Here is a 25445-nt window from a genome sequence, read left to right as displayed (position 1 = left end):
CTTTCCAATTCCAACCACTGTCTTTTGGGTACTCTCTCAAGATCACAGGAGCAGAAGGGGAAGATTCTAAAACACATCAAAGATGTGTATCACACAAAATACTGTTAAGGCCATGCTGAATCCCAAGTTGAAATCTACTCTCTATTCCCTGGCCTTATTGTTCAACCTGGGTCTCCAGGGGTTCTGCAATGAACTTAAGTTACAATACTTAGGTAACTAAAAAATAAAATGCAACAAATACAGAGGTCCCAAATATAAACCTTCTTCTAGTATGAGTTTCTCATTAAGACAATAAAGCCCAAAAATAGAGTTCAAGCCCACTGTTAGCACAAAGCAGGCTTCAGATCCTCTGTCTCCCGCTGTCTCTGTCCCCCCTCCCCCAACCTCTCTCAAAAAAAAAAAAAAAATTAAAAAAAAAAAAAGTGACAGAAACTCCAGGGTACCTGAGAGATAGGTCAACAAAAAAGAGCAGTCTTTTGCCAGGATGCCCATAACGCTATGCCAATGGCACAAGTACCCACGGATAGATCAATGGATAAACAAAATGTGGTATAGATACAATGGATTATTACTTAGCCTTTAAAAAGAAGGCAACGCTATAACATGGATTTTGATGATATTATGCTAGGTGAAATAAGCCAGTCACAAAAGTACAAACGTTGTAGGATTCTACTTATGTGAGAAACCCAGAATGGTCCAATTTGGGAGGCAGAAAGATGTGTCTTCACTCTCAGAACGGCCCTGAGGTATCACTGTCTGCTTCAAAATGTAGTAGTTTGCATTGAGGCCAGTCCCTGTCCCCTCAGGCCATAACTAGGTCATCTTTCTTTCCCCACCTGCATGTTCAAAACTTCTTATCTTCTACTTCCTCTCTGAACCCATGTTTCTGGCACTCAGGTGCTGAACTGAACATGCACTCTGCCTAGTACAGTCATCTCCACAATCTATTATAAGCAGGAATTTTTAGTCTTGGGCCACAGATGCTGTTGCAACTGCCTTTTCTGTGTAATTGCAGTGGGCTGTGAGGAATGTCTAAGGAAGACTATCCATTAGTCCTCACATTTGTTCCATCTGAACGAGAAGATTCTATATCTGTTCCTACTGTTTCTGAAACCCATGTCCCTGGAGGCCTGTGAGGACCTACAACTTTGCATGGACATCTCCAGACATAAAATTCCTGTGCGTTTTTATGGCCAGGTCCTCGGTACCTTTCTTTTGCCAGAAGTAAGGCTTAACCCACGTTTAATTTTTCTCTGCCAATCCAATTTTCTGTTAAGATGATCTTTCAGGGTACAGGCAGTACCTGTTTGCCCAATGATAGCAACCTGTCACCTTGGAACTCAGTCAAGTCTTCAGTATTTTATGCTAATACCTTAGGGCTTTCCCTCTTAAATGCAAATTTTCCATAACCAGGGCCACCACCACAACCCCTGTGGGACATAAAAACACTTTATACATAGAAGGTGCCTTCTCAAGGCACATGTCATCACTGGCCAAACTCCACAGTGAAAAGAAAACCCACTGCATTTCAACCTCTACTGGCAAAAATATCTACGCAGTGCACATGATGCACAACTGTCCACATCCTGGAGCTATGCAAGTTTCTAGCTGTTCCTACTTCAAACTCTAGCTGAACGTTTGAAGCGGCACTTTGCAATTTCCTGGATTGTTTGTGAAAAACTTTCAGATCTTTGCTGTATTTCTAGAAGCCTGTTACTAAGTAGTATGAAGACAGTGAATCTCCTTTTCTTTTAAAGATCTCCTTTTCCCTGCATATCCCACCTATCAACCTTTTTCCTGGCTTAGACTTTTCAGTCTACTGAAATAGTTAAGACTATTATTTCTCCAAACCACTCTAGTTCCTTGATTTCCTTAAAAAAAAAAAAAAAAAAAAAGTCTCTAGAATCTGAGCATTGCAAGCACAGGGCTTAGTAATCATCTTCTTAATGTTTCAGCTTACAATTATTTCACTTATCTATCCAAACCCAAGAACACAGCCCATACTTCTTAGGTAAGGAGGCTCCCGTTCCTTTTTAGTTTTAAGTAATAAAATCTACAACTCTTCCATAGGTGAAGCCTCAGTTCTATGATCCAATGGCCAGGACTTAATCAACAAAGCCAGAGTAAGCATAAAGTGTGTTTCCATGTGGAGGAACTTCTGCTTAAGTATTAAAGTACTGCTTCTGTCCTTGTAGGCAGTATGTAGCTCTGTTCCTTCCAGCTGCTGGTCTTTGAGACCCACCGGTCTACAGAGAGGGTGCTTTCTTGGTCTGCTTGCAGTGGGTCAATTGAGGTTGGTTGTATGATTGGTAGTCTATTAAGATCTTAGATAAACTACACCATTATGTAAGATTTGTCCCTCCAGGGCCTTCCTTTGGCCTGGAATGAAATTAACTGAATGTGGTAAAGCCAATTTATCACTTCCTACCTTGGCCTCATTCACAGAATTTAAAGGAGCAAACTCATAGAACAGCATTCTTGGAACACTGTCCCTTTTGAAATTTGAAGTCCTGGCCAGCAGCTTTTGCTAAAATACATTAAAAACAGCAAATGCTAGTCCACCCTAAGTGACTAAAAGGAGCAATACCTTCCTCAACCTCACCCACAACACCCATCCAAGCAGGACCCACCAATCCTCAAGTCGAAGGGTCTCAGCCCACCCACAAAGCCCAGCTAGGATCAGGGCACCCCACACTTGCTAAGGCCTAAATGCTCATCACAAACCGCTGTGCCACGTTAAGCCTCTTGCCTGCGGACTAGACCACCTTAAGCTTTCCAGGCCCCAAAGATCAATGTTCCTCTTCCTACTGAGAAACCTGATGAGCAATAGATAACAGAAATCAAATCAAAATGTGAACTTTTAGGGATGCCAGCTCTCCTCTTGGTCCCCTTAACCAGCCCCATCCCCCACATATACAGAGAATTTAAAAAACACACACACACATTGGAGGCCTCCCCTGGAAGACAGACCTGCTCTGCTTAGCCTACCTGATGAATGAGAATACACCAGACAACAACCACCCTCTCTGCAAGTAAATAGGTCTCAAAGAAAACACCCAGAAGTTGAGTCACATGCATAGGTATTACTCTAATGTTTTAACTAGAAAGTTTTTTCCATAGGGAACATGAAGTATGAAGGTAAGAGTTTATCCTCCAAAAGGTACCTTTCTTGTAAGGTCAGTTCATTAAATCTTCCGTGCCTAATCAGAGCTTTGGATACGGGAGTTCAACCAACTGTTTGAATAGATGAGAGAACGAACTCGCTTTCTGAATGAACAAAGTGCAGTTTTGAACTCACAGAGGTTAACGATGTAATACATAATAGCCTGCACGTCTGGGAAAGGCAAAACAAAATGGTTGGTGTTCTCAAGGGGAGGAAATGTATTGGGCATAATGTAATCTTTAAGGAATGCTCATCTTGGTCATTAAGGCCTGCTGCAATTTGGGTTAAGACGATTCTCCACCCAGCCTCCTGGCTGATTCAGGTGATGTTATTATAGGTCTTGGGTGAAGAGTGTTGGCCAAGAGGAAGGACTACTTGATGCTAAACTACGCTTACTACAACCATTTGCCCACTTCTCTTCAGACTTGCCCTCATTAACATGAAAGATTATGTAAGAAAAAAGTAGGCAAGATCTAAATTACAGGGCATATTTAGGTTTTTAAAAAGGTCCTTGGAAAACATTTCAATATTTAATTTCACAGAGCAATTTGAAATCACAAAGGTTTTTAATTATACCTAAAATTCTTCTCTCCTGTGTTTATTGCTAATAAGTTACTATACATTTATTGCTATTATATTATTTATACATTCCTCAAGATCTACTGAGCATTACGTGCTGGTATTGTGTTCATCCCCAGGAATTCAGCAGTGAATAAATCTAAGTGGGCTCTGCTATCATGAGGCTTAGGTCTAGCAGGAACATCAATTCCTGAAACAAATATCTCTAAGGATGATAAGCTGCATAAATGGAGATATTGTGAGGTGGCTACCTGCATCCCATCTTACAGATGAGAAAACAGATTTAGTGAGATTAGTTTGCTCAGAGCCATCCAAGCAAATAAATAAGAACCAAACCTAAAGGATACCAAAGTCCTTGTTTTTAACCAAGACTTCAGGAATCTGCCTTTATGTCAGTTAGAAATACTTTTCTGCAAACCATCTGGCAGCATATTAACAAGAGCTGCAAAAATGTTTATAACTTTTGACATAGAAGATTCATTTTAGCAAATAAAGCTGAAAGCCATAACCCAAAATTGGGAAACAATCTATACAAAGACCATTGTAATCATGCTACCTATAAAAGGTAAGAACTAGGGTGCCTGGGTGACTCAGTCAGTTAGGCATCTGACTCTTGGTTTTGGGTCAAGTCATGATCTCAGAGTTCGTGGGTTCGAGCCCTACATCAGGCTCTGTGCCTGCTTGGGATTCTTTCTCTCCCCTCTCTCTGCCCCTACCCCACCCTCTCTCTCTAAATAAACTTAAAAATTTTTTTAATAAAAATAGAAGATAAGAACTGGAAGTAATCCAAGTGACTGACTACAGAAACAGGGAGTATATCAAGTGGACTATTCATTGTTTTCACAACTGCATACTATTTCATTAGCACTTCCTATGTGATCCTGAGAAAATTACTCAGTCTTTTCTACAATTCTTCAGCTATAATTATTATATTCTCTTAATGGATCGCTCAACTATCTACAGAAACAAACAATAATACTACCTATAATTGTAATTAGTGGAAGCACTGTCCTTGCCACTTTCTGATTAAGAGTTTACAATGTGCAAAGCTGAGAGGCAGGAACTTGTTGAAGATTATCTCATCTAATCCTCAAAACAACCTACAGTATAGATCATGTTATTCTCTGGAGGCCACTAAGGGAAGGGAGAAATGAAAGGGCCTACCCTAGACCATACAGTTTATTAGTAGCACACACAATATTTTAACTGTAAAGCCGGTAACTTTAACTGTAAAGTTCCTTTCAGTACACAACGCCAATCCCTGCTTATCACAGAGAAATATCAAGGTTCAGAGAAGCTGAGCCCAAAGAGGCTCAGAGGTCACAAAGCTAATTAGTGACAGAGCCAGGATTTGAATCCAAGTCTCCCAATTCCTGGTAGAGTGTTTTCTCTTTTTAACAGCACAGCAGTCAAATATGAAATCGCCAACAGGGAGATGAAATTGTGTAGGTTAAATTATTTTTAAAGTCCTAATATTCTAAGGGCTTTAGTTTCTATTAGCCTAAATAAAATATCTGAAGATAGAATACAACAGAAGAGAAAAATTTGCCAAAGACCAACAAGATGTTATTTCAAAAGGACTGTGGGAAAAGCCCTGTACCACACAAAGACTAGATGAGGTGGGAGAAGGAAAGAATCCCACATTATCACTAAGTGCCTACCATGCCCCCAGTGCGATGCCATTTTGCCTCGGAGTGCATTTGCCCTCCAAAACACTATGCAGGAGGGATCATCCCTATTTCACAAGCAAGAAAACTAGGATGCTGAGAGATTAAGAGATTTGCCTGCAGTTGCTCAACTAGTGGGGTGTGATTTGAACTCAGTCCTGTCTGATGCTAAAGTCCATGTTTTTTCAATACACCATGCTGCCTGCCACTGCAAGACAATTGGCGGGGTGTGAATTATATTTTTTTGCATCCTGTGATTAAGATGAGGGACAATCTGGCATTCTTGCTCAACCAACATTAAAGTTGGTGGCAGGGATTCATTAGTTATTCAATAGTCATTCATAGGAGCTCTCACTCTGTGCCAGGTACTAAGCTAAGAACAAAGCTGAAGAGCAAATGGACTGCAATTTCACGGAACTCATGATTTAGGAGAAATAACTTGTTTTGGTGTTGCCAAAAATATTTGTATTCCTGGGAATTTGAAACACCATTATCTGGCTTAAAAGATCAAAACCTCAATTCTCTTAGGAACTGAGTGTGTGTGGTTCAGTTTCTGGATGATGGAGGTTTACTTCTTTAAGCAACAGATCTCATTTCACAATTTTTATTATTTATAATTGACCATTGAATAACAGGGGTTTGAAGTACATGGGTCCACTTACATGCAGATTTTGTGAATACATGTATGTATAGCACTGTATTTTCCTTATGATTTTCTTAACATTTTTTTCTCTAGCTTACTTTATTGTACGAATATAGTATGATACATATGTGTTAATCAACAGGAGGGCTTCTGATCAACAGGCTATTAGTGGTTAAGTTTTGGGGAAGTCAAAAGTTATACACAGATTTTCAACTGCACAGGGGTGACGGTGGGGGGGGTGGTCAATGCCCTAACTCCCGTGTCATTCAAGAGTCAACTGTAATCATTTTTCAATGCTTTGTCAATTCTTCTAGGACATTCTGAGCTCCAAAATCTGAGACCTTGTATCCCCATCCCCACGGATTCCCCTATACTACTGTATCCATGGGATGGATGGATAGAGGAAGGTAGAGAGCAAAGCAGAGACAGCTGAATACAAGACAGTAAGACCTTTATAATAGGTACTTCACATAAATTCTAAATTCAAGTATTTTCCAATTTTCCCCAATTTTTTTTTAATTATTAACATGATTTAAACTTCTCTTGAGGGGGCAGCTGGGTGGCTGTCGGTTAAGGGTCTCTTGACTTCTGCTCGGGTTACAATCTTGTGGTTTGTGAGTTTGAGCTCCATGTCAGGCTCCATGCTAACAGTACAGAGACTGCTTGGGATTCTCTCTCCCCTCTCTCTCTCTCTCTCTCTCTCTCTCTCTCTCTCTGCCCCTCCCCTGCTGGTGCTAGCTCCCTCTCTGCCAAAATAAATCAACACTTTAAAAATAAATACACAAACAAACTTCCCTTGAGGGCCTGGGTCTTAAGTATTCTAAGAAAAGTAATGCCCTGTTATTCAGGAAACCAGGTAACCTTGGGCAAATCATTGCACAAATCAGAGGCCTGAGACAGCCAATTTTTAAAACCAAGGCGCAGAGCTAAAATTACCTCTAAGGACTTTTCCAGCTCCATAATTGTAGAACTCTTTGAACAATACAATCAGTTGCTATAATGGTCCATTCAAACAGGACCATCCTTCCCCACAGCCTAGTGCAGTATGTGGGCTACTTTGGCAGGATTCTCCATAGTCCAAGATTAATATAGTTTTTGAGTTGAGTCCATGGTTTATGGTTTTTTACTACTGTCCATTTAACTTTCAGCTGTTCCTCCTCATTTTAACTTGCAACATGTAATCTTCTTGGATTTATTAAAAAAAAAACAGGCTTAAAATAAAAATAAAAAACAGGTACTCAATAAATATGCCATTCCTTTTCATTAAGCCTAAGTGCCAAACACCAAATGTGCATTACTATAATTAATTTCATCCCTAAAACACTGCAAAAAGGAAAAAATGTAGAGAAGATCAGAGTGGTTAGGTTGCCCAAGATTATAAGTGGAACAGCTAGGACCCAAAGCCAGGCTGATGCATTCAAGGCCCAGGTGCTTTTCACTACACAACACTACTTCACAGGTTTATTAGAATAGTGTGTAAATGAAAAGTCCTTAGTCTTCAAGTCAGAATCTAGGAACCCTCTAATGGGTAGCGTAAATGAAGTTTAACGTATTGCATTTACATGGAATATAAGAAATCTATTTGATCTCTTCTCTAGAGAGGTGAGGGTATTATTACTATTAAACACATTTTTTCCATTTATTTATTTAAAACCCAGCAAGGCTTTAGGTGATGCCACATGGGCAAGCTTGTCAAATAGCTTAGGGCTAGCTCAATAGGTGACAAGTTAATTCACGTGCATCCTGGAAACTGGTGAACCATTTTTCTTAAACATGGAAGGGGGGAAAAAAAAAACAGATCCTTTACCAAATTTCTCGTTACTCTTCACTATTGTCATTAAATGGAACTATATATTCAGAAAGATGGAAATTTAATAAGGATTTAACCATCAGAGCTACCACATAAATACTCCCAAGAGTCCAGCTTCACATTTTAGAATTTACAGGTATGAAATGGATGTTAACCACAATTCTGACATTCTCCCCTTAAATGGGGTCTCTGGAAGCGCCCAAATTTTCCACATTAGTGCTCATCCTGAACTCCGGAGATTTCAACTCCTGCTTCTTCCTTACTGAGGAACTGCTATATTCTACTGAATCCCCAAGTACAGTTTACGGGAAAACACAGGGTTTTATTTTCAAGTACTCTGTCATCATAAATAATCTCAACTCAAGCATTTCTTGTGTCGCTGACCATGGCCTAAGCTTACTAACTTCCTTTAGCCAACAAATACCTTTTCACATTTGAAGGTCAAATGCCAGGGAATTTAATACTTTTCTGCCAAATCTACATTTTGTAGTATCAATAAGTAGCAGAATTATCCTTTCTCTGTCAGGCACCGCACACATGATTGAGTTATATTAATTAACCCCCACCCCCCCCCCCAACCCCCTTGCAAAAAAAGGCTTGCAAATAGCAGGTGCTGTAAGCTGGCTGCAAGAGGGGACAGGCAGCCTTGTTGCCACTGGGAAGTGAAAAAGGTGACAGGTTTCTGGTTCACTGGTGGATGTTCACTTGAGCACACCACTGGGGTCTGGAGACCACAAACCAAGAAGAGTAGGTCTAGCATGCAGTACCCAATTTCTCAGAATCAAAGTTTTCATAACACCCGGTCCTCTCTGGGCTTCTAACTTATTAAACACACACTCTTCAAGACCCAAAACTCTCTCCCAAGAAAGCAGCAATAATTTGTAAAGTTTGGGACAGTTGCTACTTCTAGTAACAGTGGTCACCATCATGGGGAGTAAATGCGACAGACTGAGGATAAGACTCAAGAAGACTGGTAATGATAAAAATCAAGTGAACTTGCAGGGACTGAGGGAGAGTTGGGGACTCAATGTCTGGGATTTAGAGAGCTGGACCTCACTGGGGGGAATAAGAAGCCTAGAGGATCACAGAAGGCACTGCAAAGAGGTGACGTACACAGCAGCTGGTGCAGTGAGGCTGGGCAGTAAAAGCCCACTGGTGAGCAAGCTTCTCCAACAGCTCTCTTCAGCTTAGAGGCAAGAGCAGGAAAGCCAGTGGAGGAGGGCACTGCAGGGTGGGGGTCACCGGCGCATGTGACATCACAGAAGGTGAAGGGAACTGGGGATGAAAGAACGTATTGGAGCAGGACTCAGGAACACACAGCTAAGAACAAATGGACCAAGGAAGGAAGAGGTATCAGTCAACTAAAGAGCACTGGAAGGATACTGAATGGTACACTAGGTATGAGGGAGTGAGAGGTAGCAAGTCAGGAGCTTCCAGACAGAGCAAGAACAGGCTTTGGACATGATTTTAGATGCCTATTATGCAATCTGACTATAGTCTACTCCCTCAATGTTTAAGATATTCAAGAGAATAGGCCATCATCTGATATTCCAGACCACACCAAAGTCCTATGACTTAATATCTTCCTGCCAGGTGCAAATGGTGCAGCCATATTCCAGTATGAATGCTATGGAGGATATTCCATCACTGCTCAGAGTAACTGTCCTCTTGGGGACATCACTGAGGTCTGAATGTCTTTGCACATTCTTTGTCTCACACACACTCTCCCCACTCCGTTTCTCAAGCCTTCTTCCTCTCCTGTAACCACTCAGGTCTCTGTCCTCTTCCTGGTCTCATCTCGCTCACCCAGCTGCATGCACTTCTGCACCTGCCTTGCAGTATCCGATGACTTACTTTATCCTCTCTGCATTCTTGCAAGACCCGACTCCAAGGTCAAATCTACTTTCTTCCAGCCCTACAAAAGCACAAAGTTCCTAGGATTTAGCTTTAGGACTCCAGTGTCCTGCACATAGGAGGTACTGGACAAATGTCTGTGGAAAGGACAGAAATATCTTGAGCCATGCAAACACATGAACATGTCATTCCCTGCACATCAGCAAAATTAACAATGCGTCCAAGAGAGCATTACCCCCTACCAAGCATATGCCGTGCTCATTCACTGTAACTCCGGTCTCCCATCCCACCCCCTGTTTTATAAGGACATGTCTGAAGTAAAATCCATGCTGTACAGACTAAAAGCCACACAGGATCAGGGACTGAGTTTTATTTACCTTTGAGTTCTCTGTTTCTACTACAAAACCTAATATTTAGTAGACAAATTGATGACTTAATCAATGAACTCATATGCACAAATTCCTATAAAAACAAAACCAAACTAAGAGCTATGAAATTACCAAAAAGCAAATAATCGTGAACTAATCTGACTCTAAAATAAATGAAAACCGGTTTCATTATTCTAGATATTCAGTGCAAAATAATATAATGTAATTTTGTACTTGCAGGGCAGGCCTTGCTTTTTCCCCAAGCATTTTCCTAGTCATTTCCTCATGCAATTCACCATCTAACCACTCAGCTTGGTAGCAGGAATGGGAAACTTCACTGCATTTGGAATTAGGACAATTGGACTCAAGTCCTGTCTTCACCACTTCCTGTCTGTGTGACCTTGAGAAAAGTCCTTTATCCAGTACACATTTCAATTTCCTTCTCTGTAGAGCAGTGATAAGATCTTGTTCTTCCTGGCTCTTAGACTTAGGAGGATCAAGGATGTGGGAGAGGAAGAAGGAAATAAAATCTTGCTGAATACCTACTATGCCCCAAGCATTTTACAAATATTATTTCTCACCACAACCCTGCAAAGTAGGTTTTACTATTTCTTGCCTTTAATATGAGAAAATGGAGACTCAACAACTAAAATAATTTTCCCAAATTTATCAAGTGCCAGAGCTGGGATTCAAACATATCTGTCTTGTCCCAAAGCTCTCTTCATGAAATTATAATGCCTCCTTAATGAGCTCTAAACATGTATAAAAAAATTTTTAGCTGCTCTTCAGCATATTACTGATATGTCAGTATTTGCTGTTCTTGCTGTAAGTATGGAAGGCAGAGAAAAAGAAAAGCAGGTATTTGGTAAGGCCACATGTTAGAGACAGAGCTGGGCCTCTCATTCAGGTCTCCTGACTCCTGGCCTAAAGCCTTTTCATTAAACCATATTGCCCCCATGCTCCCAGGAAAAGGCTGCGGACATTAGTGGGCACAGGCATGATGCTTGTTTATTCAAGCCAGCTGTTACTGATCTATTTTGAGACAAGTACTTTGAAAATCATGGAAGGTGAGTATCAAGTGTTTCATTGACTATTCCATATTAATTGACCCTTTAGAGAACTCCCATGTGAGTAGCATATCCTGCTGGCTTCCTGTTAAGCAAGCAACTCAAAGGCTAACTACAATTCTTGCAACACATATTTTGAAAGCACACTCAGAGCAGTACAAAATACAATTCTAAAATAATTTTCTACAAAAAAATTATCTACTTTTCTGTTCATGGTTCTGTCCACTAAATGCTGAAGATTGGGGGAAGGCAGAATGCAAACTTGCGACTAGCCTTAATATAATGCAGGATCTGTGTTAACAGTTGGGGGGGGCAGGGGGTAATAGAATATTCTAAATAACAGCTAATAGGTGTGAATTTACAAGAATGGTTATAATAATGAAAGGGAGAAAAGACAACCATTTGAAAGCATGTCATTTAGAACAATGATGTTCCTGCTGCCCAGGCAAATAAACATAGGCATGCAAAATACCACGTGCTCAGGACCAGGTGTCACCAGGCACAGTATTAAAAGGCCAAGAAAGACCAGCTACACTCCTCCTCCTGCTCTCTCATTACCTTTCCTCAGCTTTTCTACCTGATTTTATTTCCTTTCACCATCTATACCTATCAGAGGTCTATCTCCCATTTTACACTGCTTAGGATGACAACTGTATAAAATTAACCAGTTGATACTCAATACCCTGAAACCAAAACTATTACTCAATAACTAGTATAGAGATACTATTATTGATAACCACAAAACCAATCTGAGAACATTCCTCCAAGCAAAGGCTACAAAAGAACAATGGAGGGGGGTGTCTGTTCACTGCAATTCACATTCAGATGTACCAATAGCCTTGCTAAAGGAATTCAGTTTTCTTTAAACATTCTAATTCTAATCTTGTCTTCACCCCAAGACTGTTCAACAACTACCTGTTAGTATAAGTTACTAAACTCTTAGCCTTGGAGAGTAGCTACCTCATGAAGATAAGTGATTGTTTCACATTGGTGTGACAAGGAGATATTTCATGGAAGGTGTAAACACTCTGCCTTGTATGTTTCTGCAGAAGTAGTAGTGACAATCATAGTAAAAATCATTCAGATTTATTGAGTATTTGTTATGTACCAGTCACAGAGCTAATTCACTCATTCAGCCCTTGCAGCCACAGTAGGGGGCAGGTTCCTTTATTATGCCTCTTTTAGAAATGAGGAAGCAGAAGAACAGACAGGTCTAGACACTTTCTTTAAATCACTCAGGTGGTAACTCATGAAATAATATTATCTGTTATTAGTAATGTCACTCAATGAACACCCATTTTGTTTTTTTTTAATGTTTATTATTTAGTTTTGAGAGAGAGAGAGCGTGCACGAGAGAGCTCATGGGTGGGGGAGGGTTAGAGAGAGAAGGAGACACAGAATCAGAACCAGGCTCCAGGCTCTGAGCTGTCAGCACAGAGCCCGACACGAGGCTCAAACCCACGTGAGATCATGACTTGAGCTGAAGTCAGACGCTAACTGACTGAGCCACCCAGGTGCCCCACACGTTTTTGATTTTTAATGACACAGTGCCAAGTACATCTTAAAGATGTATAGATATATTTGAAAAGGTAGTAAACAAAGTCATCATTTCCCATCCATCCATGAATTTACTTTATGCCTATTTGGGTGTATCATGTATGAGTCCTGGTGTCAATTTCTAGAGATGTACATAAATGAATAAGCCTATGGCAGCCTCAAGCAGGTCACAGCCTGCAAAGGGCCACAAAATACTGCAAGATGGTACAAGGAGGGCTATGCTCCACCTGTGTACACTATACGGTGGGGCACAAAGCAGCAGGTGCTCAGCCAGGGGGACTCTTGAATGGAATCTTCAATCACACAAATAAGGGCATTTCAAGCAGAGAAAGGGGCACATGCAGTAACCCAGGACATTTAACAGCACAGTTCATTTGAGAAGCCACAAAAAGTTTACAAGTACAGAGTGGAAGAAAACTTTGAGAGGTGGAGCAGGATTAGACGACAGGTCCTTGCATGCTTACTAAGGAATCTGGATTTTATCCCATTGTCCATAAGGAATCATTGGACAGTTATAAGGAGGTTGACTGACCACTTGCCCCAGTAGTTCAGGTAAACCCTAGGAAACCTCGGTCACTCTCCATCATCACACCCAATATCCAAGCAAGCTTTTGCAGCTCCACCTTGAAAATACATTCTGAATCAAATGAGGGAAATAACAGCATATGTGCATTCAAATGGAAAGGTTCAGCAGAGAACTGAAGATGCAGGAAAGTATGGGGACAGAGTGATGAAGGGACTGACCATGGCTGTGGGAACGCTGATAATCTGCACACAGAACATGAGAGAAAGCCCCATCAATAGGAACGGATGCAAGAACCTGAGAATCTGAGGAAGTGATCCTCTGTTTTCTCAGTTGAGCAGGAAGCAAGGTCACCAGAAGAGAGGGAAAAGTGGAGACAAAGGTGAACGGGTTTCCACAAGAAAAGGTACCAAGGAGGTAGGAGGATGGGCAAAATGGGTGAAAGGGAGTGGGAGATACAGACTTGCACTTGTGAAAGGAGTAAGTCACAGGGATGAGATGAGAGGTATAGTATAGGGAATATAGTCAATGGCATTGTAATAACGTTGTATGGTGACAGATGGTGGGTACACTTGTGGCAAGCACAGCATAGTGTACAGACTTGTCCAATTACTATGTTGTACACATGAATTTAACTGTGTCAACTACAATTAAAAGAAGGGAAAAAAAAGGCACAAGTGGTCATCTGGGTGAGTCGGAAAGTGAATGGTCTAGGGCAGTTCCCAAACTTTTCGATCCCAGGATGTTATTACACTGGCCATTATTGATCAGCCTCAGCAGCTTCTGTTCGTGGGGGTCACATCTATCAACATTTAACATATTAGAATCCTCAACTGAGAAATCTTTAAAGTATCTACAAGCCCATAATCCATGGTCCACCTCAGCAATGACATCAGTGGCGTCATGCAGTCTTTGAAAAACTCCACTATAAACCTGCGAGAAAATTAGAGAAAAGACAAATCATGTCTTAATTATAAAAGAGACGTTTGACCTTACGGAACTCCTAGAGTTATCTATGGCCCTGTCAGGAGTCCCCAGACCGTCCTTTGAGAACATCTGGTCTAGAGCACTGGGTAAAGCTGGGTAGCCTAGGTGCCTGCTGTGGTTAGGGATGATGAATTAAAAGTGAGAATAGTCTGAGTGATACAGGTTTTTCCTCCATCAGATCCAGCAGCCAAGTTGCAGGCAGGAGTAAATGGAGAGCTGGATTTAACCAGGGTTGCACTTTACTCAAATGAGTATTGCAAATCAAGAGAAACTGGTATCATAATGGCTGCAGTATTTAAAATCAGGAGGAAGGAAATGAAGACATGAAGGCAGGGAAGAGGTGGCAGGAGCTCAAAAGCTTGTTGGAGTTTAGGTATTAGAATAAGCCAGAAAGAAAAGAGTAGTAGGAGAATATGACACTTGACACTGAGAATACAAAAGGTAACTATTAATAGTTTCAAACTCATCATTTAAAACTGAATGCACTCCCTCTCCCTCTGAAATCTGTACCTACTCTATATTACCCTCCCTCCCAAATCCCCCCAGAAAGAGAGGCTCATCCTAGATACTCCTGACTCTCACTGCATTGAAGAGGCCCCAAAGCCTTGTCCATTCCAACTCTCCATCATGTCCATCTTTTTGTCCTTCTCTAGCCTTCCTGTCCTGCCCTTTCTCTGCCATGGCATTCACCGGCCCCTCCCTCCCCTGACTGAACTTCAGCAGCAGCCCTGTTCATGCCCAGTTCTGCTCCATCAAGCTCACCCTTCACTCTGCTGGGGGTGAACTTTGCACAATGAAGTTCATCATGTGATTGTCCGCACTCCATCCATGAAATGATTGTACCAACAGAGGTGGAGGTGTCAAACAGGCAGGTACAGGCTATGTGAATTTGGAGTCCACCGAGGTATGAAACGTAGGTAACACTACAGTGACATGACAGGATACAGGAAAGAGAATATGAACAAAGACAATGAAAGAGGCAACTCAAATTTCCTCAGAATGTTTAAAGAGAAACCAGCAAAGGAAACAGGAGATATTAAGTCATGAGACAATGAGGAAATGTGTAGTGTGGTGGTAATCAAGGGAGAGTTTCAGAAGCAGCAGAAAAGGCCATGTGAAATGCCATACAGAGTTTTAGAAAAATAATTTTGAAAAGGGTTGTATTTGAAAATGAGGAAATTGGTATCCACACTGAATCAAAACTGCATTACAAACATGATATAATTTTCCCCACCAAAAAAAACAAACAAAAAAAACACCAAACTACGTTCCCATTTTCCTCACCCTGGTAGGCATGGGATTATACCTCACCACCAATAATGTCTCAGCATTTTAATCCTTTATCTCAGGCTCTGGTTCCTAGAGATCCCAGGTTAAGCCATCAAGTATCCTACAGAACCAGTCCTTAAGATGCCTTAATATGCCTTAACATTGGTATCAAGTTTAACATTATGCTGACAGATTATCCAAAAGAATAATCTAACAAATGGCAAAGAGGTTAGTGACTTCTGTGAAGCCATGACATTATTTTGAACTGATTGACCAAAACCGTAATAGAGCACAGCACTCTTTTCCGACAACGAACGCCATTTTTCCTCCCTTCAGTATAACCCAATCATCTTCACACAGCACCATCTCGGGGGAGTATAGGCATGTGTTTGGAATGTACACCTTAATGCTAAAATTAACATAATCATGGTTTTTCAAACTATGTAAAGTTATGTATAGCAAAAATAGAGTTCTTTGCCTTTTTTGAAAAAGTAGGAACAGCATTAAAACCCCAACTGCAGGTTAATAGCCTGGAAGGAAATCCTGGGGACAATACTAGTATACTCTTTTAGAAATGCTGTATCACCAACACTTGATGCTCAGAGGTTAAAAAAAAAAAAAAAAAAGAAAGAAAGAAAAGAAAACTAACAATGACTGAGAGGAAATGGGGATATGGTATTCAGAAAAGGAGCAATCAGTGAAAATTTTTAGGAACACATTAAGTTTTATATTTTCTTATACACATATTTTTCACACATACATATACAAGACTTCCATATGATAAAATTTATCTAAATCTAAAAGAGCTCTTTTAATAGGTATAGAATTAAAATTCTACTGGACAAGAAAATAACCCTCTAGATCTCTTTTCCCTAAAAGCCACCACCGTAGCAACAATACTCCTGGAGAGGGGTATAGCCCTCTATACTGATCATCTCCTCCTACCTGTTCTTCTCCAATGGGGTGTTTGCCCATCACACACCAAATCGGTTTCTCTCAAATCACCAAAATATTTCATTTGACAATCTATCTTCCATCTTTGTTTTACTTCATCTATCAGCAGCATTGACATGTCTGCTCACTCTGTCTCCCAGAAACACTTTATTTGCTTGGTTTCCTGAAACCACACTCTGCTGACTTCCCTCCTGCCTCATGGCCATTCTCTCTCAGCTCCTTTTTGGTTCTCATCTTTCTACCCTTGACACACGGGTAGGCCCAATAGCTTACTCCTTTGACCTCTTCTTTCTAAACACTACTTTTTGGGTGATTTCATCCAATCTCATGATTTTGAATACCACCTATACCCGACTCCAAAATTCACATCTACATTCCCAACTTCTCCGCTGCCTGCTCAGTCTCCCCACCTAAATGTCTACAGGGCATTTCAAACATAACTAACTCCAAGTCTCCCCCATCCTCGAACATCCCCCCAGAGCTATCCTAGCTCTAGTTTTCCCCATCTCAGCAATAGCAACTCCCTCTTTCCAATTTCTTAAGCCAAAATTCTGGAGTCATTCTTGGCTCTTCCCTTCTCATACACATAATCTGGTTCCATCAATAAACTCCTAGGGCACCTGAATGGCTCAGTTAAGTGTTCAACTCTTGATTTCGGCTCCAGTCATGTTCTCATGGTCATGAGACTGAACCCTGCACCAGGCTCTCTCTCTGTTAAGTATGGAGCCTGCTTAAGATTCTTTCTCTGCCCCTCTCCCCCACCCACACTCTAAGATAAATAAACATTAAAAAAATAAACAAACTACTGCCCCTCCCTTCAGAATATATCCAGAACTTAATTATTTGTCACCCTCTGCCCTGCTATCACTCTGGTCAGAGTTGCCGTCATCTCTTGCCGAAGTGACTATATGAACCTGACGGCTTCCATTCTTGCTGTTCTACAGCACAGTGGCCAGAGTGTCCCTGTTCAAAGGTAAGTCAGGTCAGGGGACTTCCCATTTCACTCAGAGTGAAAGTCAAAGTCCTTACAATGACACATTAGGCTTAAAAAGCTGGCTCCTATTTTCTCTGACCTCATCGTGACCACTCTTTCCCACATTCTCCTCCAGTCACAATGGCCTTGCTTTTCCTCCAGTATACCCACCATTTAATTGACCTCAGGACCTCTGCACTTGGTATTCCCTTGCCAGGCATATTCTTCTTTCAAAACATCCATATTCCTACATTCCTTCACTCTCTTCAGGTCCCTGCTCACCTGTTATCCCCTCAGAGAAGCCTTTCTTGACTACCTTCTAAAAAAAAAAAAAAAAAAAAAAATCAAATGATATTTTGCTTTAGTCCCTTACTGGGTTGAAATCTCTTCATATGACATTATATAGCCATTTCATTCTTTATTGTCCATCTCCCCTACTAAAATATAAATCCTTTTAGGGCAGGGATTTTGTTGTGTTTGTTTATTGCTCCAAGCCAGTATCTACAACAGTTCCTAGGACACAGAACCAGATATTTGTTGAAAGAACCCTGGAAGCCTGAATAATTCATTTTAAGACAATTCAAAGTTTACCCATACCATACACAACTGGTCAGTAAATTCAAATATATTATCATCCCAAGACGTAGAATAAAGAAAAATTTTAAATTACAAAACAGTAGGATTAAGATAATCTCATTGATAGATCTCGGGGCCCCTGGGGGGCTCAGTCAATTAAGCATCCAACCCTTGGTTTCAGCTCAGGTCATGATCTCATGGTTTGTGAGTTCAATCCCCATATCAGGCACAGAGCCTGCTTGGGATTCTCTCTTACCCTCTGCTCCCTCCCCTGTGTTCTCTCTCTAAAACAAAGAAAAATGAAAGATATATATATATATATATATATATATATATTTATATGTATTTTTGAACTGAAGAAGATCCTCCTCCTCCTCCTAATATAGCAAGACTAAAAAGACGGGTAGCACAGCCAGGAAGAACAGTTGGAGACTGGGATCCCATTTATAATTCTATTTTGAAGGATTATTAAGACCTCAAGATTCAAACATATAATTGAGAAATTATTTGCAGGTTTTTTAATGCAAACAAGGCAGAAGGCTAACAATAAGAGAATGGAAGAAATCGCACTCATTGGAGATACTCTTTTATCAAAAGGGGCTACTCACTGTATAGCCTGTTACAGGATAATTAAAAACAGCCAATAAGCAAAACATCAACAAACTAAAATTCCCTTTGTCAACATCTGTTCATCACAGTCTCAAATGCGACAAAACTGAGGTGAGACTTTATAGTTATTTCCTGGCTTGGAAGACCATGTGCTATAAAGAAATTCAAATTAATATCATCTTCAACAGAACCTAAATCAGGTGGACAGAAGGACTCATAGACACTAGAAATGGCAAAAGCCTTTATAGTAATGACATCTCTAAATTCAGAAGAATAAAGTCTGATGGGATGCAGGTCAGGATTTCACTGGGTTACCAGGTTATTTACCATACCATGAATACTGCTGATGGGGTAGGAGCCTTAGAACCAGAAGCAGCTAGAAAGACAGAAGTTAGATCCAGAAATAGAGAGGTCTGCCCAAAGGGGTTTATGGACCTTACAATTGTTTTTTTTTTTAATTTTTTTTTCAACGTTTATTTATTTTTGGGACAGAGAGAGACAGAGCATGAACGGGGGAGGGGCAGAGAGAGAGGGAGACACAGAATCGGAAACAGGCTCCAGGCTCTGAGCCATCAGCCCACAGCCTGACGCAGGGCTCGAACTCACGGAGCGCGAGATCGGGACCTGGCTGAAGTCGGACGCTTAACCGACTGCGCCACCCAGGCGCCCCTACAATTGTTTTAACAATTGTAACTCTTCTATGTTATATGACATATAACTCTTCTAACTCTTTATATGACAATAGCAAAAAAACAAGAAAATGTTTTAATTTTACTACTAGTGGACACCTATAGGTGAGCACTGTAGGCATGTTAAATAGATCACCTTGCTTAATGAAACCGTTAATAAGTGTCACTTAAGGATTTAACAACAATCTGTATAATACAGACTCAGCTGTTCAGCCACCTTCTCTCTCTGCAAAGTGGTCACGAACCAAGAAGGAAGCCACAACAGACATCACCATATTCAGGCAGTAGCCTCCCAGGGTTCACTTTTGAGAAAAGCCCTCACTCGCAGGACATTACAGAGGAAAACTGCATTGAATTTGGAACCAGAAAGCTCAGGGCTGGACAGACTTAAGAATCCAAAAGCAAAATAGCCTAAGGAAAGCCATTTAGCTGTTTACCTCATTATAACCCAGTAGCTTATCTGATAGCACAGTGCTGTAATTCCTTTACGGGGCAAGGATCCCGAAGTGTTCACTGTGGTACCCCCTGTAGGGATTTCAGTTCTCAGAGTATCAGCTGTGCTCCATTTTCATTAGTGATACTTACAATGATTATCCTCAGTCACCAAAAATTTATATTACAAATATATTCTACAAAGACCAAAATCACATTTGAAAATATTTTCATCCATTGTTAACAATCAAATAAAGGTTAGAAGATCAAAAGAGGGAGATTCTCAGCTGTCCAGAGAGATTGATTATTAGGAACAACTTATTGAACAGCCCCCGAGGGTTCCAGGAAACTGAAGTTTCAGGAAGTGCACACAATACTGTATTCCCTGCTGGTGGGCCAAGCCATCCTGACCCACACTACCTCCTGAGGCTGCTGGCCAGGTGGAAAATAGTGATCTGTAAACTCGATAGCCAAGTGCAGCTCCAGTAGAACTTTGCTCAGAACAACAACTTCCAGTTTAATGAAAATGTCTGTTAACCCCTTAACAGGATATCCAGAATTGAGACAACTTTGAAGAGGTCCATAGAGTTAGCAATCACCACCCAGGATTATGGGAAAGTATGAAATAATTTACCCACTTCTGAAATCATATGGTTCTCACCCCTTACAAGCCTGTTTTGTCTTGGGGACTGCTAAGCAGCTGACTGAAGACAGGATAGGCGAGGAATATAGAATTTGGGGTGCAGAGGGCCCCTGATGAAACACCGACATCAAGATGAAGAGATGAATGTGTGTGCTCTAACTTTAAACCCACGATTATTTAATCTTATGAGTCAATTATACTGTAAAAGGCACTGCTCTAGTTGCTAAGTGGTTGAGACTATCATTCAGGAGTAGTGATAAAATGTCATGGAAGGGGGCTCCTCCTCCCTGTTAAGTTGAACGTGGTTATTTTATATAATGGGAAAAAGCAAAGAGATGTGCTGAACCGTGTTCAAGATCTGTCCGCATGGAAACTTTCTGACGGGACCAAAAAAAAAAAAAAAAAAAAAAAAAAAAAAAAAAAAAAACAAAAAAAACTACTATTCCTCTGAGCCGTGACTTTTGAGTGGACTCGGACACATGCAGCCTTCCAGAGTTGTTTTTAACCCCTCGAAGAGGCACCGCCAGGCAAAGCTCCAGCCACAGGAGCCAAGCGTGCACCAACCACACCACCTGAGCAAGCACCGAACGAAGGAAAAGCAGAAGGTCTTAGCGAAACTTGTTTCCTGTCGCCGCTGAGAGGCTGGACTCGCTCCTTCTCACATGGCTTCGGAGAAGCTGTAAACACAACCTCGCTGGCCAGCTGGCCACAAGCTCCGGGGGCTTTCGGGAGCAACCGCTGCACGGTGCTCCCTTTTCCTCCCTTTGACCAGTGTCATTCCCGTACAGATAACGGTACAGGAACGCCCTCCACTTCCTAGAGTCATCATTTATGTCATGGTTCCTCTTTCAAGAAAACATGGGGACAACACGCAAAGCAAAAGAACAGAATAAGAGCAAAATTACCCCCATCATCTCCCTGTATCCCTCTCCATTGTTACTATAAAAGAGCTGGAGCAAATTCCTTTTGTTGTCCTACACGCACACACACGCGCGCGCGCGCGCACACACACACACACACACACACACACAAAAGTAGGTGAAGGACACCCTAAGACAAGACAGTTTATTTTTTCCCGCCTCGCAGAAAGCCTTTACGAAATCCTCATTACCGTCTCCGGACGCAGGACTTCAGCATTCAGCTGAAGACCTAAACCACCCAAACCATTCCAGGCCAAGGTACAAAAAGCCGAAGCTGTTCCCAAAGCAGAAGGCTGGGAGGCAGGGCAAGCTGAGCGCACCTAGACGTTTGCATTTACACAAAGAAATTAGCCGGATGATTAATGGGAGATGCCGGCTGGAGGCGGAGGCGCCCGCGCCGGCTTCCTTACCTGGGACATCTGCGGCCTCAGGTTGATCTCCTTCAGGTTGATGGAGTGCGCCCGGAGGTTGTTGAGCAGCTGGCAGAGCAGGACTCCATCGCGAAGGGTCTGCGCCAGGTCAAACACCTGCGCCGAGTCCCAGGTCACCCGGTGGTTGGCCGGCAGCACCTTGCAGTGGATGAGCCACTGCGCGCACTGCTTCCAGGGCTCCATACCCGACGGCTCCGGGACACGGCCCGGCCGGGGCAGGCGGCGAGGATGGGGCCGCCGCCGCCGCCGCGGTTCCTCCGCGCCCCGCCGACGCCAGCCGCGGCCCGCCGCTGCCCTGCGGGGGTGCGGGGAAGCAGGCGCCGCGGCGGGCGGGTCGGGGGCTCCGCGCGGGGCTCGGCTCCAGTCCCGGCCCGGCTCCTCCGCCGCCCGGCCGCCGCTGCAGCGAGTCCCGCGCGCTCTCCGTGCGCCCGGGCCGGCTCGGCGGCGGCGGCGCACAGGCTTCCGACTCGCGAGCCCGGCGCCCGGCGACTGAGCATGCCCAGCGCGCCGGCCGCTCTCGCTGCCGTCTGCGAGTCCCAAGAGGCGCGGTGGGAGAGCGCCGCCGCCCCGACCTGGGGTCTGTGCCCGCAGCGGGAAGGGGGGGCGCCCAGCGCCCCCGCCCACTAAGAGCCCGCAGGTGTCCAGGGAGTTTTCCCTCGGGCTGGCTTCCCGGTTTGGGGAGAGTGGGGCTGAACACTAATACAGAGGGGTCTCCTACTGAGACCCCTCGATGGCTACATAAAAATTTTTAAAGGGTCCGAGGGGAGTAAAGGATTAATTAGGGCCCCTGGACTCCCCAGAGAAACGAAAAAATGGCCCAAAGCATCTTGAGAGCGCAGTGCTTAAAGTTTTAGAGATCGTCACCCCTCACCCCTTTCTGTTCTAGCCCCTGAATTCTCTTCCTAGAGATAATTACTGTTTCTCCAAGTTAGTTGCTGGTAAGGATGTTTTGGCACCTTAAAAGTGTGTGGGGAAACGCTTGCGGGAACCTGCCCCTAACCCCTGAGCCTATTTCGATGCCAGGTGTTTTTCACTTAGACGGTTTCCGTCTCAGACTCATAACTGCTCCTCGTCGCAATCCTAACGCTTTTCTGATCGCAAAGAAACCTTCGGGGGAGAAATAGGCGGGTGAGACGCCCCCGGAGCGCAGGCGGCCACACTGCGCATGCGCCGGTGAGCCAGGCCCAGGTGGCTGGGAGAGCAATTAGCATCAGTCCTCAGCTGCGCGGGTCGGGCTAAGCTCTGAGACCCTTAGCAAAGTTGTACCGTGCCCCCCCCGAAACTCACAGCTGACTCAAGCAGAGCAGTCACATTTCTTAAATCCTCTGGGGACTCCTAACTGGGCCCCGTTTACTCCCGCTGCCCCTCAAAACCAAAAACAGTGTTTAAACTATTTATGGCATGATACCACCACATTGAACTCTTACTGTTTTATATAAATGTGGTTGGGGCTCACCCTTTCGAGACGTATCCTTTGAAAATTTAAAAATAAAAAGTAATGAAACCCAATAGGTGGGATTTTAGATTTTTTTCTATTACATTTCCGTAGCTCAAATTTCTATTATGAACCATATTAATTTTATAAAAAAGGTCAAAATGTTTTTTAAAGCATATCTGATCTGTTAAGGACAGGGACTGTGTCCTTTTCCATTAGCCTGTGAAAATCGTAGCACACTGTGTACGCTGAGCATTAAACAATAAGTCAGCCTGAGGATTTCCTTTCCTCACATGCATCCTTCCCCAGCAGTTTCCCCTTGTGTTCAACCCAGATTACATCAATGGCACCATGTTTCCTAAACTACAATTTTGGCAAATAAATCATACTAAGCTTTACATATCTTTAGAAACAAAACCAACACATCTGAATCACCATGTAATACACAATCTTGCATAAAGAGAAATTAAAATGAAAAAGAAGTTGCACTTGAAAAAGAATAACAAGGTATAAATTCCATTTCAGGTAGCAATGGATCGTTCTTGGGTTTTGTAGGATATTTCCAAAACCCAGGTAATATACACTATACCAAGAGGCAGACTGGGTTTAGAGTTTGAGCTCCGCTGGTTTCTAGCAACATGACCTTGAGAAAATTACCAAATTCCTCTAACCTTCAGTTTCCACGTATGTAAAAGGGGAAAAATAATACCTCATAGTGTTGGCAGAATCTAATGATACAACGCCTTGCTCTTCAAAATGCAGTCCATGGGCCAGCAGCACCACTCAGGAGCTTGTTAGATATGTCAACTCTTGAGCTCTACCCCCAGACCAAATGAATCAAAGCCTACCTTTTAACAAGATCCCCAGGTGCTACATACTTATGTTAAAGTCTGAGAAGCACTGATATAATGCATAAAACGTGTGCTGCCTAACACTTAGAGCTCCATAATCATTAACCAATAGCTTTGAGTTCACAGATAGGCAGCAATGACCAAACAAGTTCTATTTAACTTTTTTTTACAATTAATATATACTGTATCATAATATATAATATGACTTCAAAATATAAAACCAGAGAGTAGAGAGAAGGGCAAGAGGAAAAGATATGGAAGGCCTAGAAGGTAAGGAGGCTAGAGAAACAGAGTTACTCAAGCAAACAAGGGGCTAAGTGTCAAAATGTGAATCATGTGGAACTCATTAAAGTGTCAGAAATTGGGCAAGAACAAAAATGACAATGGGCTTTTTTGAGCTGTCAGCCAAATTCCTTTTCCTTTAAAATCTTACCACCCAGTGACAGTGAAAGCTGGGAGATAAGGACTAAATTCCATCAGTGGCACTCTTTGCTAGTCCAGCGCCCCAGGGTTCGAGTGAAGGCCATTCTTGCATGTGTAACTTGTGACTAGGACTCAGCGGACCCACTGCCCTGAGGCGTGCGTTAGTTCCTGAGGCACATCCACACTCTACCATTTATTGAATGCCAAGCCCTCTGTTGGCCACTCACAAACATTAACTCCAAGTTAGAAGATGTTCCCCTTTCCTAACAGATGAAGAAAGGATATCAAAGGCATTAAGCACCCTTCTTCTGGGTTACTAAGCTCTCAAAACAGGGTGAATTTGGGCTCCACATCTGTGTTGTTTCTATTCAAAGCTGCTCCCCACACTTTAGTGAATTTAACTACTAGTTTAAATCTCTCCCCACTAGACTGAAACACCTTGAAGGTAAGGATGGTGACTTATTCATCTCCACATTCCCAGAACTAACCTTGGTGATTGGCATACCATAAGCGCTCAATAAATATTAGTTGAGTAAGTGAGTAATGAGTGAACAAATGAGCTATGTTGCCTCTTTCTACTCTCTCTGTCCTCTCTTCCTGGTAGTGAAAAGATCAGGAAACATTCATGGTGTTACTATCAGGCCACATGAAGAGAAGGTCTGCTCCATCCTGTGTGTCTCGCTAGCCTTTCTGGGCCCTCCAGCATATCAGGCACCCTTTCTTCTCTCTTGCATTGCTCTGAACTTTGGATCTTTGCCTCAGCCTTACTTAGTATAAAAATGGGAAACAGTATGGGTGGCATCTGAGCTTCAGGAAAGACAAGACAGCAATAGATGAAGGATATCACACTCCAGGTCTCTTTCCACATTCAAAATTACCCCATAATCAGAAAGTAAGGATTAGAGAATTCACTAGGTTATGCATCAGTCCTAACATACCACAGAACTATAAAGTAAAGGAGATGAGAGCCACATAAAGTCATTTCTTGCTACAATCTGTGCTGTCACTCAGTCTTTGCCAAT

General features: G+C 42.4%; 1 protein-coding gene across 1 annotated transcript in view; it reads right to left on the bottom strand.

Moving 5' to 3' along the window:
• VAV3 (vav guanine nucleotide exchange factor 3) overlaps nucleotides 1-22153 on the bottom strand; it is a 352519-nt gene extending 330366 nt beyond the window's left edge. The window contains exon 1 of the mRNA XM_047870461.1: nucleotides 21694-22153. Within this exon, the coding sequence (XP_047726417.1) occupies nucleotides 21694-21897 (204 nt within the window). The 5' untranslated portion in view covers nucleotides 21898-22153. The remainder of the gene's footprint in view (nucleotides 1-21693) is intronic.
• Nucleotides 22154-25445: the final 3292 nt, after the last annotated feature.

Source organism: Prionailurus viverrinus, chromosome C1, assembly GCF_022837055.1.
Source record: "Prionailurus viverrinus isolate Anna chromosome C1, UM_Priviv_1.0, whole genome shotgun sequence".
NCBI lineage: Eukaryota > Metazoa > Chordata > Mammalia > Carnivora > Felidae > Prionailurus > Prionailurus viverrinus.
The sequence above is the reverse complement of the archived record's forward strand: the minus strand, read 5'-3'. Positions and strand labels throughout refer to the sequence as shown.